We start from the raw sequence: 20,591 nt of genomic DNA on the forward strand, positions 1-20,591 counted from the left end.
ATACAGACTCACTGAATGTAATACAGATTCACTGAATGTAATACAAACGCACTGAATGTAACACAGACTCACTGAATGTAATACAGACTCACTGAATGTAATACAGACTAAATTAGAAGACAGAAGTTGGGGTTGACTACACAGTATATCTTGGTCATTGCTGACTGTTACTGTCAAAGTGACTCAGCATTTCTTTCAGTTAGTTCCTGAGGATATCATCATGCGATAAAACAGGTTGACAATGTGGGCAGAAACCATGTCATTTGAGAATGCAACTGCAAGCTTTTCCCTTTGAGATCACAACTATGGGAAAAATTGCATCAAGGCGACACTGAGAATGCCTATACTGAATTTTTATCAGTGGGTATGGTGTCTGTTATGACAGTGAAACAGAGAAAAGTTTTGTTGTTTGAAAGACATTCACAGCACATTGACAACAATGAACAAACGAGAAGTAGAGCTGACTGTGAAACTAGAACGTGCTGACCTTGAGAAAATAGTCTCATTCCTATCCCATCTAACTTCATCCAAAACTTCAAATAGACTTTTCTATTTCTTAGTATCCAAAATGATTACATTTGCATATACATTCATCCATCATGTTTTGATTGGTTTCAGTTAACTGATTTGTTTTCATTTTGGGAATAATAACAAGATGTCTTGTCAGGTAGGCACACACAAGAACTCACAGATGAACTCACATGCCCGCCCGCATGCACAAACACACACACATGTACGCAGGCATGGACACACACACACACACACACACACACACACACACACACACACACGCACGCACGCACACACACACACACACACACACACACACACACACACACACACACACACACACACACACACACACACACACACACACACACACACACACACACACACACACACACACACACACACACACACACACACACAGTCACACACAAAATCAATATATGAGCACAGCTGCAGAGAAAGATAGCCACACACTGTAAGAGAGATCCCCTAACTCACCAGGTTGCCCATACAGTTGAGTTGTGGAACAGACCAGACCCATTTTGGATGACTGTTGGGTATAAAATAAAGTCTAGGGTCCCGCAAAAGTGTGCCACACAGATGACACGTAACATTCTACACTCAGAAAAAAAAGGGTACCAAAAGGGTTCTTCGGCTGTCCTCATAGGTTTACATGGCACCTTTTGGTTTCCATGTAGAACCTCTCTTTGGAAAGGGTTTTTACATAGAACCCAAAATAGTTCCACGTAGAACTAAAAGAGTACTACCTGGAACCAAAAAGGGTTCTTCAAAGGAATATCCTATGGGGACAGCTGAAGAACCCATTAACCCCTACATGTATTAAAAAAACAAAAAACATAATGATATATCAAATGTATATTTAACCTCTTCATTTAACATTCATAGTAATTAACTAAAAAAAACTAAAAAACATTAGTGTTTATCAGTAAAGTACTTTGGAACCCACCCTGTTACAATGTTCCAAGAGGAAGCTGTCAATAAAGCTTTTATAAACAAACATGGCGGCGCACATGGAGGTGTGAGCTATGACAACAGGAGCACGACTTTACGTGCGCAATAACATTTTTAATCTGATATAGATAATGGTTCATGATAAAAGTCATATCGCTTAATGCAAGGATTTGGGAATTGAACACAGTGAGTAACTTCAAACCCTGTGATCAAAGCTATTTTTTAACAGACGTTCAACAATGCATCTAGCTTACAAATGTCACTAGCCAGCTAATGTGGCTGTCAGTGTCATGTCAAGAATGGATAGCTCGAGTCGCGATCTAACTTAGCTAGCTAGCTATGTTTCTTATTAACTGTATTCGTGATTAATTTCTTGAATAACTAACAAGCACATATTATTATCTTACACAAATGCGAATGTATGTGAACTTGGAATAACGTGATTTGCATCGCCTGAATCTCTCAAGGTGTATGCAAGGCTCTCCATGGTAAAGATATGGCATTCACAAGGGTCAATGTAACCATAGAAACATCTCATCCTCTATCTCTCTCCTACACACTCTCATATGCACAGACACAACCTTGTTTATGTCTCTTTCTCTCTATATATCTCTCTCTGCTCTAGCTGGAGGATAGTGTGTTTGTGGCATTGCACTGATCTCCCATAGAGACTGTAGAGTAGCTCGGCTACAGCAGAGCAGATGTCTCTATGGTTTGAGTGGGTGTTTGAGGAGAATGAATGCTGCTGGCTGGTGAGCGAGCGACACTTGCTCTACAGTCTGCAGACAATCATAATTTCAAATGTTTCAGTATTATTGACTTGGTCGTGCATGAAAGATACTGACATATACTGTTTGTACATGTAGTGATGTTTTTCTGATTTGTTTGATATATTTGGAGGTACTAAACATTTAGTTGAATTCTCAAAGATAGATAACTTATGTGAAACCAACTCCTTCAAGTTATCCATATAGTGAGGGATAAAAGTATTTGATCCCCTGCTGATTTTGTACGTTTGCCCACTGACAAAGAAATGATCAGTCTATAATTTTAATGGTAGGTTTATTTGAACATTGAGAGACAGAATAACAACAAAAAATCCAGAAAAACACGTAAAAAATGTTAGAAATTGATTTGCATTTTAATGAGGGAAATAAGTATTTGACCCCTCTGCAAAACATGACTTAGTACTTGGTGGCAAAACCCATGTTGGCAATCACAGAGGTCAGACGTTTCTTGTAGTTGGCCACCAGGTTTGCACACATCTCAGGAGGGATTTTGTCCCACTCCTCTTTGCAGATTTTCTCCAAGTCATTAAGGTTTCGAGGCTGACGCTTGGCAACTCGAACCTTCAGCTACCTCCACAGATTTTCTATGGGATTAAGGTCTGGAGACTGGCTAGGCCACTCCAGGACCTTAATGTGCTTCTTCTTGAGCCACTCCTTTGTTGCCTTGGCTGTGTGTTTTGGGTCATTGTCATGCTGGAATACCCATCCACGACCCATTTTCAATGCCCTGGCTGAGGGAAGGAGGTTCTCACCCATGATTTGACGGTACATGGGCCCCGTCCATCGTCCCTTTGATGCGGTGAAGTTGTCCTGTCCCCTTAGCAGAAAAACACCCCCTAAGCACAATGTTTTCACCTCCATGTTTGACCGTGGAGATGGTGTTCTTGGGGTCATAGGCAGCATTCCTCCTCCTCCAAACACGGCGAGTTGAGTTGATGCCAAAGAGCTCCATTTTGGTCTCATCTGACCACAACACTTTCACCCAGTTGTCCTCTGAATCATTCAGATGTTCATTGGCAAACTTCAGACGGGCATGTATATGTGCTTTCTTGAGCAGGGGGACCTTGCGGGCGCTGCAGGATTTCAGTCCTTCACGGCGTAGTGTGTTACCAATTGTTTTCTTGGTGACTATGGTCCCAGCTGCCTTGAGATCATTGACAAGATCCTCCCGTGTAGTTCTGGGCTGATTCCTCACCGTTCTCATGATCATTGCAACTCCACGAGGTGAGATCTTGCATGGAGCCCCAGGCCGAGGGAGATTGACAGTTGTTTTGTGTTTCTTCTATTTGCGAATAATCGCACCAACTGTTGTCACCTTCTCACCAAGCTGCTTGGCGATGGTCTTGTAGCCCATTCCAGCCTTGTGTAGGTCTACAATTTTGTCCCTGACATCCTTGGAGAGCTCTTTGGTCTTGGCCATGGTGGAGAGTTTGGAATCTGATTGATTGATTGCTTCTGTGGACAGGTGTCTTTTATACAGGTAACAAACTGAGATTAGGAGCACTCCCTTTAAGAGTGTGTTCCTAATCTCAGCTCGTTACCTGTATAAAAGACACCTGGGATCCAGAAATCTTTCTGATTGAGAGGGGGTCAAATACTTATTTCCCTCATTCAAATGCAAATCAATTTATAAAATTTTTGACATGTGTTTTTCTGGATTTTTTTGTTATTATTCTGTCTCTCACTGTTCAAATAAACCTACCATTAAAATTATAGACTGATCATTTCTTTGTCAGTGGGCAAACGTACAAAATCAGCAGGGGATCAAATACTTTTTTCCCTCACTGTATCAGTATGCTTACAGATTCATTGAGTGTATCAGTGTGTCACCTTCTGCATAGATATGGACGAGCTAACTACCACTAGGCTATAGGCTCTTTAGAGAAGTTCCCAGGGGGTCCCTTCATAGACACAGCCCACCAGCTCAGGGATATAGTCTAGCATACTGTATAGAGTGAGAACCACTCGCTGTCTTCTATGGCAGTCTTGCAATGAGGATTTGGTGACCAGGAAAATACTCTATTACTAGAGGGCCTTGACTTATATGCTGTGTGGGATGGAACACTTCTTGGTAAATATTTTCATGACGTGTCATGTCAGCAGCATCTGTGTCACTTGAGTGTCTATGTGTGAGTGTGTCCTCTGTTCCCAAAGTTGTTGTGTTATTGTTATTATAATAATATAGGCTAAATCTATCTAAATCACTTTTTGACAGCATCACTTTGGATTTAAACAACTTTCTATACTTGTTTGCTCGGCATGGCAGAAGGGGATAGAAAGTAGTATTGGGCAGTATCCAGATTTTCATACTGTCCTTCTCTCACCCCGGGATATATGTTTATTTTTAGATATATACAGTACCAGTCAAAAGTTTGGACACAACTATTCATTCCTGGGTTTTTCTATATTTTTACTATTTTCTACATTGTAGAATAATAATGAAGACATCAAGACTATGAAATAACACATATGGAATCATGTGGTAACCAAAAAAGTGTTAAACAAATCAATATTTGTATATTTTATATTTGAGATTCTTCAAAGTAGCCACCCTTTGCCTTGATGAGAGCTTTGCACAGCCTTGTCATTCTCTCAACCAGCTTATGATGTAGTCACCTGGAATGCATTTCAATTAACAGGTGTGCCTTGTTAAATAGTGGAATTTCTTTCTTTAATGCGTTTGAGCCAATCATTTGTGTTGTGACAAGGTAGGGGTGGTATACAGAAGATAGCCCTATTTGGTAAAAGACTAAGTCTATATTATGGCAAGAACTGCTCAAATAAGCAAAGAAAAAAATGACAGTCCATTATTACTTTAAGACATGAAACATTGAAAGTTTCTTCCAAGTACAGTGGGGGGAAAAAAGTATTTAGTCAGCCACCAATTGTGCAAGTTCTCTCACTTAAAAAGATGAGAGAGGCCTGTAATTTTCATCATAGGTACACGTCAACTATGACAGACAAAATGAGAAAGAAAATTCCAGAAAATCCATTGTAGGATTTTTTTATGAATTTATTTGCAAATTATGGTGGAAAATAAGTATTTGGTCACCTACAAACAAGCAAGATTTCTGGCTCTCACAGACCTGTAACTTATTCTTTAACCTCTTACATCTAGACGTTTCACTAGCGGAACACCTGCTCCAATATCCAATGATAGGCGTGGCGCGAATTACAAATTCCTCAAAAATACAAAAACATCAATTTTTCAAACATATGACTATTTCACAGCATTCTAAAGACAAGACTCTCCTTTATCTAACCACACTGTCCGATTTCAAAAAGGCTTTACAGCGAAAGCAAAACATTAGATTATGTCAGCAGAGTACCCAGCCAGAAATAATCAGACACCCATTTTTCAAGCCAGCATATAATGTCACAAAAACCCAGAAGACAGCTAAATGCAGCACTAACCTTTGATGATCTTCATCAGATGACACACCTAGGACATTATGTTATACAATACATGCATGTTTTGTTCAATCAAGTTCATATTTATATCAAAAAACAGCTTTTTACATTAGCATGTGACGTTCAGAACTAGCATACTTCCGGGGAATTTACTAACAATTTACTAAATTACTCACGATAAACGTTCACAAAAAGCATAACAATTATTTTAAGAATTATAGATACAGAACTCCTCTATGCACTCGATATGTCCGATTTTAAAATAGCTTTTTGGTGAAAGCACATTTTGCAATATTCTAAGTACATAGCCCAGCCATCACGGGCTAGCTATTTAGACACCCGGCAAGTTTAGCCTTCACCAAAATCAGATTTACTATTACAAAAGTTTGATTACCTTTTGTTGTCTTCGTCAGAATGCACTCCCAGGACTGCTACTTCAATAACAAATGTTGGTTTGGTCCAAAATAATCCATCGTTGTATCCAAATAGCGGCGTTTTGTTTGTGCGTTCCAGAAACTATCCGAAATGGTAAATCAGGGTCATGCGCATGGCGCAATTCGTGACAAAAAAATTCTAAATATTACATTACCGTACTTCGAAGCATGTCAACCGCTGTTTAAAATCAATTTTTATGCAATTTATCTCGTAAAAAAGCGATAATATTCCGACCGGGAATCTCCTTTTCGGCAAACAGAGGAAAAAACACAAAGACGGGGGCGGCCAGTGCACGCGCCTAGGCCCACAGTCCCTTGATCGGCCACTTGAGAAAGGCGATAATGTGTTTCAGCCTGGGGCTGGAATGACGACATTCAGGTTTTTCCCGGGCTCTGAGAGCCTATTGGAGCCGTGGGAAGTGTCACGTTACCGCAGAGATCCTTTGTAATGGATTGAGATGTCAAAGAAAGACAATAAATGGTCAGACAGGCCATTTCCTGTAAAGGAATCTCTCAGGTTTTGACCTGCCATTTGAGTTCTGTTATACTCACAGACACCATTCAAACAGTTTTAGAAACTTTGGAGTGTTTTCTACCCAAAGCCAATAATTATATGCATATTCTAGTTTCTGGGCAGGAGTAGTAACCTGATTAAATCGGGTACGTTTTTTATCCAGCCGTGAAAATACTGCCCCCTAGCCATAACAGGTTAAGAGGCTCCTCTGTCCTCCACTCGTTACCTGTATTAATGGCACCTGTTTGAACTTGTTATCAGTATAAAAGACACCTGTCCACAACCTCAAACAGTCACACTCCAAACTCCACTATGGCCAAGACCAAAGAGCTGTCAAAGGACACCAGAAACAAAATTGTAGACCTGTACCAGGCTGGGAAGACTGAATCTGCAATAGGTAAGCAGCTTGGTTTGAAGAAATCAACTGTGGGAGCAATTATTAGGAAATGGAAGACATACAAGACCACTGATAATCTCCCTCGATCTGGGGCTCCACGCAAGATCCCACCCCGTGGGGTCAAAATGATCACAAGAACGGTGAGCAAAAATCCCAGAACCACACGGGGGGACCTAGTGAATGACCTGTAGAGAGCTGGGACCAAAGTAACAAAGCCTACCATCAGTAACACACTACGCCACCAGGGACTCAAATCCTGCAGTGCCAGACGTGTCCCCCTGCTTAAGCCAGTACATTTTCAGGCCCGTCTGAAGTTTGCTAGAGAGCATTTGGATGATCCAGAAGAGGATTGGGAGAATGTCAGATGAAACCAAAATAGAACTTTTTGGTAAAAACTCAACTCGTCGTGTTTGGAGGACAAAGAATGCTGAGTTGTATCCAAAGAACACCATACCTACTGTGAAGCATGGGGGTGGAAACATCATGCTTTGGGGCTGTTTTTCTGCAAAGGGACGAGGACGACTGATCCGTGTAAAGGAAAGAATGAATGGGGCCATGTATCGTGAGATTTTGAGTGAAAACCTCCTTCCATCAGCAAGGGCATTGAAGATGAAACGTGGCTGGGTCTTTCAGCATGACAATGATCCCAAACACACCGCCCGGGCAACGAAGGAGTGGCTTCGTAAGAAGCATTTCAAGGTCCTGGAGTGGCCTAGCCAGTCTCCAGATCTCAACCCCATAGAAAATCTTTGGAGGGAGTTGAAAGTCCGTGTTGCCCAGCGACAGCCCCAAAACATCACTGCTCTAGAGGAGATCTGCATGGAGGAATGGGCCAAAATACCAGCAACAGTGTGTGAAAACCTTGTGAAGACTTACAGAAAACGTTTGACCTGTGTCATTGCCAACAAAGGGTATATAACAAAGTATTGAGATAAACTTTTGTTATTAACCAAATACTTATTTTCCACCATAATTTGCAAATAAATTCATTAAAAATCCTACAATGTGATTTTCTGGATTTTTTTCCCCTCATTTTGTCTGTCATTGTTGACGTGTACCTATGATGAAAATTACAGGCCTCTCTCATCTTTTTAAGTGGGAGAACTTGCACAATTGGTGGCTGACTAAATACTTTTTCCCCCCACTGTACAGTCGCAAAAACCATCAAGCGCTATGATGAAACTGGCTCTCATGAGGACCGCCACAGGAAAGGAGGACCCAGAGTTACCTCTGCTGCAGAGGATAAGTTCATTAGTTAACTGCAGCTCAGAAATTGCAGCCCAAATAAATGCTTCACAGAGTTCATGTAACGGACACATTTCAATATCAACCTTTTAGAGGAGACCTTCAAGGCCTTCATGGTCGATCTGCTGCAAATAAACCACTACTAAAGGTCACCAATAATAATAACAAACTTGTTTGGACAAAGAAACATGTGCAATGGACATTAGACCAGTGGAAATCTGTCTTTTGGTCTGATGAGTCCACATTTTTGGTTCCAACTGCTGTGTCTTTGTGAGACGTAGAGTAGGTGAACCGATGCTCTCCGCATGTGTGGGTCCCGCCGTGAAGCATGGAGGAGGAGGTGTGATGGTGTGGGGTGCTTTGCTGGTGACACTATCTGTGATTTATTTCAAATTCAAGGCACACTTAACCAGCATGGCTACCACAGCATTCTGCAGCGAAATGCCATCTCATCTGGTTTGCGCCTAGTGGGACTATCATTTGTTTTTCAACAGGACAATGACCCAAAACACACCTCCAGGCTGTGTAAGGGCTATTTGACCAGGATGGAGAGTGATGGAGTGCTGCATCAGATGACCTGGCCTCCACAATCACCCGACCTTAACCCAATTGAGATGGTTTGGGATGAGTTGGAGTGAAGGAAAAGCAGCCAACAAGTGATCAGCATATGTGGTAACTCATTCAAGACTGTTGGAAAAGCATTCCAGGTGAATCTGGTCGGGAGAATGCCAAGAGGGTTCAAAGCTGTCATCAAGGCAAAGGGTGGCTTCTTTGAAGAATTTGTTTAACACTTTTTTGGTTACTACGTGATTTGATATGTGTTATTTCATAGTTTTGATGTCTTCACTATTATTCTACAATGTTGAAAATAGTAAAAAGAAAATAGAAAAACCCTTGAATGAGTAGGTGTGTCCAAGCTTTTGACTAGTACTGTGTATATATATATATATATATATACAAATTTAACATCAATTGTAATAAAACACAAACTCAGATTTTGAAAAATTATAATTGCATATGTTGAAGCTTAGACCCTATTTCACACCATCCTTTTGTGTTATTCTTGCCATCTGTTTAGACACAAAATGCCTTAGAATGCACGGTGGGTCTCATTTCAATCATATAAATATATTTCCTAGAATGGACCTATCCCTTCAGACCACTGCAATTTGGCTGGTACACCGTTGACATTTTAAATAAAATAAAAATGTTAACATCTAATTACTACCACAATGATGACTGCCAGTCCACCCACCGTCGAATGTCAACTTAAATGGTCATGGCTATTCTGTTGTCTATATTTCTATGAGTTCAATAGGTTTTCTATGGAGGATTGACAGTATAATATAAAACAACTGATATTTCCATTCAAGTCAACATTCTCTGATGTGTGGGACCTCCAACCATCTCTGTGGTACCATTTGAAAGTTTAAAATAGATTTTATACCCATTTTAGTAAATGTATCAGCCAAAACATGACACCCACCCCTTTATCCAAGAGAATGTTTTCTGAACCGATAGCAGGCACAACACAAAACCCTAAGATTATGTCAAATAGGGTCTAAGCTACAACATATGTGAATATTAAAAAATATAAATAATACATATAAAATTAAAAAAATGTCAGACATTATAAAATAATTTGACAACCCTGTTTGTAAGCTTTTAAATTTGATCAACCTCGTTTATCTTTTACAGTGACGTAGACATGGATTTCTCATGATATGGTGGGGTATGCAAAATGAGTCAACTTTGAGTACATTCAGGTGCAAAAAGTCACTTTCTGAGCACTTCTACAATGGGCAAATATGTATGGAAGATATCGTTCAAATCAAAAGGAGTGCTGTCAAAAAGTGATTGAATTCAAATGGATTTACCCTATAATATCTTATTGGGTTACCTTGGCAACTGTGTGTGTGTGCCTTTTTTCAGCAAAGTTTTTGCCTTATGTGACCTGATGCCTTCAGGTGTTATTGAACATCTATAACTGTGTTAATGAACAGGTATTACTCAACAACTATTGTTAACCAGAATCAAACTCCAGACTGTTATTTTCATCCTGTTCCTAGCAGTCTATTTTCCTTAAGAATGGGTACGAGCTGACTGAGGCTTTGGCTGCAGCTTCTGTGTGCTCTGCTGTCTTTTCTTGTGAGCAGAGCACTAATAGAGCTGTGTCCTGTTACCTAGGTAACAGAGCCATGCAGATGGCAGCGTACAGAGTGTCTCTCTGCCCTCGTGGCAGTGGCCTGTTCAGGTTGGGGTTGGGGCGACCCAGGGCTGACTGTGCCCCCCTGCCCGGCCTACTCTCCCCCTGCCCCAGAGACGGGGCTCGGACCCTGTTCAGCGAGACAGGGGTCTGGGACAGGGACTATAAAGCGGACACCAGAAGCAGGGTGGAGCAGTGGTGGCACCCCCGTATCATGGAGCAGTGGCGGAGGGATACGCTGGAGGAGGTGAGTTGGCAGCAATTCTTAAGTTCTCTCTTTGCTTTCTGTTGGCCCTTAGTAGAGGCTTCTGGGAAAGATTGTCAGATGAATATTTTAAAACACCCCTGGCTTTAGTTCCAATTATAATCTAGCCTAATATTCAACCATACTCTGGTAATTAAGCATCCTTCAGAATTACCATAGTCATCATGGGACATTAGTACCTGGGCCTATTGCTATGTTTATAAACTCAGCAAAAAAAAGAAAGGTCCCTTTTTCAGGACCCTGTCTTTCAAAGATAATTTGTAAAAATCCAAATAACTTCACAGATCTTCATTGTAAAGGGTTTTAACACTTTCCCATGCTTGTTCAATGAACCATAAACAACTAATGAACAGTCGTTAAGACTCTAACAGCTTACAGATTGTAGGCAATTTTAAGGTCACAGTTATGAAAACTTAGGACACTAAAGAGGCCTTTCAACTGACTGAAAAACACCAAAAGAAGGATGCCCAGGGTCCCTGCTCATCTGTGTGAATGTGCCTTAGGCATGCTGGAAGGAGGCATGAGGACTGCAGATGTGGCCAGGGCAATAAATTGCAATGTCCGTACTGTGAGACGCCTAAAACAGCGCCACAAGGAGACAGGACGGACAGCTGATCGGCCTCGCAGTTTCAGACCACGTGTAACAACACCTGCACAGGATCGGTACATCCGAACATCACACCTGCGGGACAGGTACAGGATGGCAACAACAACTGCCCGAGTTACACCAGGAACGCACAATCCCTCTATCAGTGCTCAGACTGTCCGCAATAAGCTGAGAGAGGCTGGACTGAGGGCTTGTAGGCCTGTTGTAAGGCAGGTCTTCACCAGACATCACTAGCAACAATGTCGCCTATGGGCACAAACCCACCGTCGCTGGACCAGACAGGACTAGCAAAAAGTGCTCTTCACTGACCAAGCGCGGTTTTGTCTCACCAGGGGTGATGGCCGGATTTGCGTTTATCGTCGAAGGAATGAGCGTTACACCGAGGCCTGTACTCTGGAGCGGGATCGATTTGGAGGTGGAGGGTCCGTCATGGTCTGGGGCGGTGTGTCACAGCATCATCGGACTGAGCTTGTTGTCATTGCAGGCAATCTCAACGCTGTGCGTTACAGAGAAGACAACCTCCTCCCTCATGTGGTACCCTTCCTGCAGGCTCATCCTGACATGACCCTCCAGCATGACAATGCCACCAGCCATACTGCTCATTCTGTGCGTGATTTCCTGCAAGACAGGAATGTCAGTGTTCTGCCACGGCCAGCGAAGAACCCGGATCTCAATCCCATTGAGCACGTCTTGGATCTGTTGGATTGGAGGGTGATGGATAGGGCCATTCCTCCCCCCAGAAATGTCCGGGAACTTGCAGGTGCCTTGGTGGAAGAGTGGGGTAACATCCCACATCAAGAACTGCCAAATCTGGTGCAGTCCATGTGGAGGAGATGCACTGCAGTACTTAATGCAGCTGGTGGCCACACCAGATACTTACTGACTGTTACATTTGATTACCCCCCCTTTGATCAGGGACACATTATTCAATTTCTGTTAGTCACATGTCTGTGGAACTTGTTCAGTTTATGTCTGTTGTTGAATCTTATGTTCATACAAATATTTACACATGTTAAGTTTGCTGAAAATAAACGCAGTTGACAGTGAGAGGACATTTATTTTTTTGCTGAATTTGTGTGTGTCTGTCTGGTTGAACCCTGTTTAGTGTTCCCTTTGGGAGGCCTTCTGGTTTGCGTAGACTCAAACATTCATTAAATCATAGTCTTACTGTCTAATATTCTTGACTCATAGGCGTAATATGCTTAGTAATGAAGTAACCTATTCACAGTCTCCTGTTTGTCCGTCTCTGTTTTTGGTTACTGTTGTCACGACCATCAACAGTCTTCCAAGGCAAATAGTACTGAAGCTGACCCTGACATCCAATGCTGTCACGACATTGTTACAAACCCACAATGCATCATGATTCAGCCCAGGCTATCCACACAAAAAGTCTTCAGTCCATCAATGAGCTCCTTCAAGATAATTTCAGCTGTTGTTTTTGCCTATATAAAGGTTGTTTAGTCAGTCTGAGCTCATTGAGTTATTCAGGCCCCTCTTGGCCTTGGGTGATTCATACAGAGTGAAGTCCCAAATGGCAACCTATTTCCTATTTTTTGCACAGGTTGACGTTTATTGTCATGAGTCTTGTCATGGAGGCAGAACTGAGCGATTGCCCCTTAGATAGGCCAGCTGCAAAGTCAAAATTGGCTATATAGTAAAAATGTATGAAAACAAAAATGTGCTTTTTGGTCTAAATTTAGGGTTAGGCATTAGGATTAGCCATGTGGGTGAGGTAAGGGTTAAGATTAAGTTTGAAATCAGATTTTATGACTTTGTGTGGCTGTGCCAGCTAGTGACCACTATGCAGAGCTGCCTCCAGAACAAGATTCATGACGAAAAATGCTAACCTGCATGTATTGCACTACCTTTGACCAGGGCCTGTAGGAAATAGGGTGCCATTTGGGACGCAGACTGTATGTACTCCAGATTGATGGCAGAGTGAGGGGCTATCTGGCCTGGCTGGCCTTTCTCAAAGACACTGGGAATCAGTGTTGCCTCACACACTCTGGAAACCTGCTGCACCCAGACATACAGACAGAAGAATCCAGGAGCTAGGAGTGAAGTCTAGCACTGACCCAGGCTGTATAACCCTTAGGGGTTTAACCACAAAATCCTAAAATCTGATTTTAAACCTAATCCTAACCTCACCCACACTGCTAATCCTAATGCCTAACAATAAATTAAGACCAAAAAGCACATTTTTGTTTTCAATCATTTTTAAAACACTGGCATGAACGCACAGTAAGCTATATACAGTGTTAGTTGTGCTAATCACATGTTGCCAGACACAGATTTGTAGGGCTAGTTCCTGTCAAACATGTTGTATAATTATTGATTGTGAGGCTCTCACAAGCCTCATGAAGTCTATTTCCCTGAGCATGTGTTTGTTGTCTTCCCCAGAGTTCCCGTAGGAAGAAGTTTTATGTCCTGTCTATGTTCCCGTACCCCTCCGGCCGTCTCCACATGGGCCATGTACGGGTCTACACCATCAGTGACACCATCGGACACTTCCAGAGGATGAGGGGCCACCAGGTAATAATAATATATACCATTCAGCAGATTCTTTAAGCCAAAGCGACTGGCCCTGATTAGTAGCTGGAGATACAACTGTGAAAAGCTAAGCTGCCCATACTGGTAACTTTTATCATTTCTCCTTTCCACCCCTCTATGCATGTCTGTCTCTATGGCTCTCTCTCTCTCTCTCTCTCTCTCTCTCGCTCTCTATGCATGCACACAAATTGTACTGTCACGACTCCAGGTTAGTCACGTAGAAGCATACAGCTGTGAAGCACTTTGTGTGCAGTCCACAAGGTCACCGTCCGTTCTCACTCCCTTTACATCTTCTCTGTTATGGAAGCCCTGATCCATCATCATTACGGCCTTGATGTTCTGTCTAGTCTGAATCACAGTTGGCATCTGTTCTGCAGGAGGTGTGTGTGTGGAGGCTGTTTAAACTGAGAGAGATGCTCCTCTGCCTTTGCCTTCTAACTCGGCTCTTAAAAGTGCAATCTGGGAATGAGTTCAATTGTCATTTCAAAGGACATTTCCCCAGCCTCAACTGCTGGGGCTGCCATTTTTCTGAAAAAGGATTTGCGTATTGTAGCTTTGAGTGCCCCCATTGTCCCTGGCCCAACGTTACACTGCGCTTACCTAAGTGCTCTTAGCCACGAGACCACTTTTCAGTGGGACTACCTACGCATGGCACATTACCAGACGTGATTACGGCATAAAAAGGTTTCATGTCAAAACAATTACTCTTTCAGTTGGTGAGTCCCTCTAAGACATCTGCCTTTAAGTGTTTCTGCAGGGGTAAGACAAGCTCCCCCTATCCATTGTAATGTGTTGACGACTCTCCCCCTCATAGAAAAGTGTGAAAGATGTGTGTTGGTGTTTAAGAGAAATGATGATCAGACCGTTGGTGTCTTACAAACCTGTGGTGACAAATGACTCCCCAGAGACACCATTCGGGACCAGGGACTGTCACTGTGTCCCCTAATGCAGCCAGTCACCAACAGCTTGAAATGGTTGCTAAATAATTCACTGTGACCCTCACTCATTTATCTCCCTCTCCCCTCCTCCCCCTCTTTCTCTCTCCCCCCACTCTTACCCTCCATTCCTCTGTACTGTATACTGTTCTAAACCATTACTCCAGCCATTCTTCTTTGTCACAATAACAACCCCCCCTCGTTTGGTGTGTGTTGTAGGCCCTCCTCTCTCAGGCTACATCCCAAATGGCACCAGATTCCCTTTATAGTGCATTGTTTTTTACCAGGGTCTATGGGGCTCTGGTCCAAAGTAGTGCACTATATAGGGTGCCATTTTGGATGAATCCTCAGGGGCTGATTTTAATGAAGCCTGACAAAGTGATGTCAGTGTTGTGTAAGTGTGGCACAACAGGCCCGTCATTGTTTTGTAAGCAGCAGGGTTTTGTTCCCTCCCACTCAGAGAGAGATGGCTACCTTTCTGTCTTCATATGGATTTTCTTAGCAGGTAGGCTGTATCTGGGCTACCAGCAGTAAGGCTGTAATGCTGTCTTCCTAACCACTATTTTAGTTGTCGTATGGACCGTCGTGGATTGACAGCTACACGCTGCTGCCCAATTGGATATCTGTCTGTCAGCATCTGTCAGAGAGAAAGATAATCCATTTACTGTGTCCACACACACACACACACACACACACACACACCAGAGAGAGAACAAGTTGTCTTCAACTAGTTCATTCGTTCTAGGAGATTACATTTGTAGAGACAAAATCCCTTCCATGTAGCCTAGTTGTGGTGTGATGTTTAGTAAAATCCCTTCCCTGTAGCCTAGTTGTGGTGTGATGTTTAGTAAAATCCCTTCCCTGTAGCCTAGTTGTGGTGTGATGTTTAGTTAAATCCCTTCCCTGTAGCCTAGTTGTGGTGTGATGTTTAGTTAAATCCCTTCCCTGTAGCCTAGTTGTGGTGTGACGTTTAGTAAAATCCCTTCCCTGTAGCCTAGTTGTGGTGTGATGTTTAGTTAAATCCCTTCCCTGTAGGCTAGTTGTGGTGTGATGTTTAGTTAAATCCCTTCCCTGTAGCCTAGTTGTGGTGTGATGTTTAATGGTTAGACTGCCTGTGGCTCTGCTCTGCTTTCAGCCTGCAGCTCATCTCTTCACAGATGGAACCGGAGCTTTTGGGATGTGTGTGGGTGGACACACATACACTTTAGCATAGCCATGCCAATGTGTTGCATGCCCAAAATCAGCCCCCTCCCCTGGGACTCCTGTCTGTCAGGCTGTCCTGCTGGCCTGGATGGACAAGTCCCTCCCTAATATACATCTAAGTCTTCCACTCTGTGGGCAGGTTTCTCGCTTAGCTCCTCCTCTATCCACAGGTTATCTATAGGTTATCCATAGGTTATCCATAGGTTATCCATAGGTTAAATGTAGGTAGTACAGTCGTAGTGGGGGAGTTAGTCTTGACTTTGGCCCTGGGGTTGTTGTGGAGCATCGACTGTTAAAAAGAGATGATGGTTTGCCTCTGACATAGTCTCATTGGGCTGATGTAACTTTGAGAAATGAACCGAGGCAGACAGCCTGTCCCTGTCCATCAGGACTTCATTTAAACCTGAACAACGCTGTATTAACACGGCAAGCACATCTATTTAAATGACGGTAGGATCTTCTTTATATTACTAGATCTACAGGTGCTCATTTCTCTAGTCAGTGTCTGTATGTTTTACCTCGGCACGAAGGCGCTCACTTAGACTGATAACATCCATCACTCGGCTTTACAAATTAGGCCCAGGCAGTTACCAAGGATACCGATTTGTCTGAAGCGTCAGACTCGTTAGTCGATACACACTCCTCTCCTCTCTCCTGTCCCCCTCACCTCTCTCTCTCTCTCTCTCTCTCTCTCTCTCTCTCTCTCTCTCTCTCTCTCTCTCTCTCTCTCTCCACTGCTCTTCCATTCTCTTCTCCACTCCTGCCTTGACTGCCTCTCTGTTTTGTTTCTCTTGCGTAAGGGTGGAAGAAAAGTGAAGGATCAAGAAGGAATAGTGAAGGGGGAAAAGAGCTTGTGAGAAGCGGAGGGAAGGAGGGAGACACTGGTATGAAGAAGTGGAAATAAGTGAGAAAACACATTATGAGGAGAGGGGTGAGAAGGGTGGGACCGACTCATTGACTGACTGCAAGCAAGCAGAAGCTGGAAGCCTGTATAAACCTCTGATCACATCTGTCAGTGCTGCAAAGTATAATGCCTTACATCACAACATCCCCATACTAGTGTGAATTAAATATTGATGATGATGCAAACAGAGAGGCCTTGATTCCTATTACCATCCTCCATGTAACACATCCAATCAGACCAGCGCCAGTATGTTCCCTCCTATTCTAATGTATAACTCACATTACAACATTAGGCCTTTCTGGGCCTGTGCACAGCCACTCTACATGCATTAGATGTTATGTTCCCTCACCTCTCTGCCTTACGCTCTGGTTGGGTTTAACAGCTTCTACGTATATTACATGTCTTCTGGCATAGAACAGAGATTATGGAAAAGGTAGACACTGTTGTGCATGTTTAAAGATGCATGCTCGACAGTATTACGGTCAAATGCTCTTGTACTAGGGATGTGCTTGAGCACTCTCAAACCAGTCTGTGTTAATGGGATATACTGAAAAGTCAGGTATGATATGTTCACATATGGTATCTGTGCCGGTTTGTTGTCTGAAGCACAGCTATAGCTGTATTAGTAATTGCCAGGCCTTTAGTAATTGCCAAGTATTTTAAATGGAATTGAACTGTTTTCTTGGGGGCTGTGTGTAACGTGTAAAACCCAATGCGCTGGGAAGAACAGCCAGATTTGATATGTAACTGATTTCTGTGTAACTGCTTTTAGGTGCTAAACCCAATGGGCTGGGATGCTTTTGGACTCCCAGCAGAGAACGCTGCCATCGAGAGAGGCCTTGACCCAGAGGAATGGACTAAGAGGTACAATACAAGATATGACACAAACAGATCTCTCTCTCCCTCTTTCTCTCACTCATTCCCCCTAACGTCCTCCGTCCCCAGTAATATCCAGTCCATGCGGGAGCAGCTCGACAGCCTAGGGCTCTGCTTTAATTGGGACAAGGTGAGTAATGGGAGGAGCTGAGCACCACCTCCAACCGTCCAGTGGGAGGCTCTGTGTGGGTGGATGACTCATCTTGTGGATCCCTCTGCTTCCCTCTCCTCTGACCAGGAGGTGACCACCTGCCTGCCAGACTACTACAGGTGGACCCAGTGGCTGTTCGTCAAGCTCTTCAATGCAGGACTGGCCTATCAGAAAGAGGTAGATTCAGGGGGCCTTGAGTCTGTCCAATCCTTGTCATGGGCTGTGTCTCAATAGTCCAAAGTGGTTTCCTCTCTTCATCTCCTTTCCATCTCTGCTGACGAGGAGATGATGACACTTTGGACTAATGTGATGCAGTCATGCCCCTGGTATTGTCATGGGCCGTGTGTAGAGCTCCAGGGAGGCAGGATGAGGGAGACACCCCAGGAGGATGACTCTCAGGCAGGCCACAGAGGCTCAGTGGCCTGGGGAACAGTCTTCAGTAACTATGGAGCCTCCTGTGGCTTTGTGAGGAAAACACATTTTGTGTAGTAGATTACAGACAATCGGAAAATCTGTGCTGTAGTGGAGAGGTCATGTAGTTTAATCAGATGCAAGGTATTTTGGCACTCGTATCAGTAGACATCTTTCTCTGATTTGATCAGCTCCTGTGATGTTGGCTTATGTTTGTCTTTGTCTGTGTGTATTTGTAGTAATTGTAATCTGTGTGTGCGTGTGTGTGTGTGTTCCAGGCGGTGGTGAACTGGGACCCTGTGGACCAGACGGTGTTGGCTGATGAGCAGGTGGATGACAGCGGGTGCTCCTGGAGGTCTGGAGCTCTGGTGGAGCAGAAATTACTCAGGCAGTGGTTCATTAAGACCACCAACTACGCCAAGGTAGGTGTGTGTGTGTCTCGTGCGCATGGAGGGTGTGTTGGTGATAAGCCCGTCAGCAGCAATAAGGGTCAAAGGGCGTCCTATCACATCAATCTCGCCACCTGCGCCTTTTGGCATAATCTGATTGGCTGGCTACATTAGAGGCTGTGTGAGAATGGAAGGGGGGGAGACCCCTCTGATGTCAATCACTGCAGAAACCATGGCAGCAGCTTCAACCCTGGCTGTGGATCAAACCTAGGCTCAAGTTGGATCTGTTTTCTTTCAAATACTTTAGCTGTGATTGAGTGATCTTACCTGGCACAATGGAACCAGTGGAATAGTTCCAAAAGTGCAAACTACAAAGCCCACCCATCTGGCACTTCAGACTGGGTCAATCAAATGCTCAGAGTATTTGAAAGAAAATAAATACTACTTGAACCCAGCCCTGTCTGTGTAATCAGCAGCCTGCTGAGAGTGTCATTCCCAGGCTGGCCTCGCCGGTCCGGGCCAGTCTGACTGATGAGAAACCTCCACGTCTCCAGCAGCAGGGTCTCATAATCACTACCAGCCACTACCAGCTACGCTCTGGGTTGAAATTACCCTCTCTGGAGATTTATTTCACCCATGGGATGGACACACACGCACGCACGCAGCTTGAACCTGGGCACATGGAGTGAGAGTTACTGAAGGTGTGCTGATTCCAACCTCTCCAGATGAGGAATGGTTGGTACTGAGAAGCTCTGAGTGGAAGCCTTCCAAACCGGTCTGATTGGTGGGCCAGAAGGTCAGGTTCCCTTTGCTGCTAGAGCCTTGATTGATAAGGGTTGATTGATGTGTGCGTGCATGCTGCTAACATTTCCAGTTTCCCCTGGTAAAGACATACACTAGTCACTCACACATTAACCAGTAGGCTTCAGCAGTATGACCCTGTCACTCCACTTTATCTCTGAGATTCACGCACACACACACACACACACACACACACATACACACATGATGCACACAGTTAATAATTACATTGACAATAGATGTTTTCTATTTCATGCATAATCACACACACTGATGGACTCACTAATTTGAACACATCACACTGTAGTGTCATGTAAATCAACACAATGGCATTCACTTCAATTACCAGCCTCACACAGACTTTACACATACATTCATCATTTTACACAGGCATACGAACATGCACACTCTAGTAAGCTTTGCTAGATTGCTACATAGGCAGCCTCAGATATAGTCACGTGCATGTGTCATCAAATATTTCATGTATCCAAAAGATGCAGGGAAACACACACTCACACCCACCCACACGGACATTGACACGGACACACAAAAAACCTTCGCCACCCTCGTTTTATTGATATAGAATGTTATAGCTTTGCTGGGTTGCCATGGAAACCCTTGTAATTGGCCCAGCCGTAGGCCTACGTCTCTGGTTAAACCCTCAGGTTTATGTGGCTCCAATGATGCCACTTCTTTTCCGGAGACAAAAACACAGTTTAGTTGAGTTTTTTTTTTTCTCTTCTTCTCATGGTTTGAGCAGAGTACCACCTCACCTCCGTTCCCCTCAGCGGGTGTTTGTTCTTGGTGACATCGCTGTGACACCTCGAGGCGGGGTGTCTCAGGCACCACAGCCTGCTGGCAGCCAGGCTGTACGCTCACACTGGCGTTGTTGCTAGGCTGCTTGACTGACACACAGACACCAGCATTTATGGCAGGACACCAATCTCTTTCTCACTCTCTCAGATTCCGTCTTTCATTCTCTCTCTCTCTCTCTCTCTCTCTGATTGTGTGTCTCTCTCTCT

At 43.6% G+C, this 20,591-nt stretch overlaps 1 protein-coding gene across 1 annotated transcript in view; it reads left to right on the forward strand.

The window, feature by feature from the left end:
* Positions 1-1,528: 1,528 nt before the first annotated feature.
* lars2 (leucyl-tRNA synthetase 2, mitochondrial) overlaps positions 1,529-20,591 on the forward strand; it is a 44,403-nt gene continuing 25,340 nt past the window's right edge. Inside the window, exons 1-7 of the mRNA XM_014201261.1 lie at positions 1,529-1,668; positions 10,459-10,724; positions 13,750-13,881; positions 17,714-17,805; positions 17,887-17,947; positions 18,056-18,145; positions 18,658-18,801. Of these exons, the coding sequence (XP_014056736.1) occupies positions 10,470-10,724; positions 13,750-13,881; positions 17,714-17,805; positions 17,887-17,947; positions 18,056-18,145; positions 18,658-18,801 (774 nt within the window). The 5' untranslated portion in view covers positions 1,529-1,668; positions 10,459-10,469. The remainder of the gene's footprint in view (positions 1,669-10,458; positions 10,725-13,749; positions 13,882-17,713; positions 17,806-17,886; positions 17,948-18,055; positions 18,146-18,657; positions 18,802-20,591) is intronic.

Source organism: Salmo salar, chromosome ssa05, assembly GCF_905237065.1.
Source record: "Salmo salar chromosome ssa05, Ssal_v3.1, whole genome shotgun sequence".
NCBI lineage: Eukaryota > Metazoa > Chordata > Actinopteri > Salmoniformes > Salmonidae > Salmo > Salmo salar.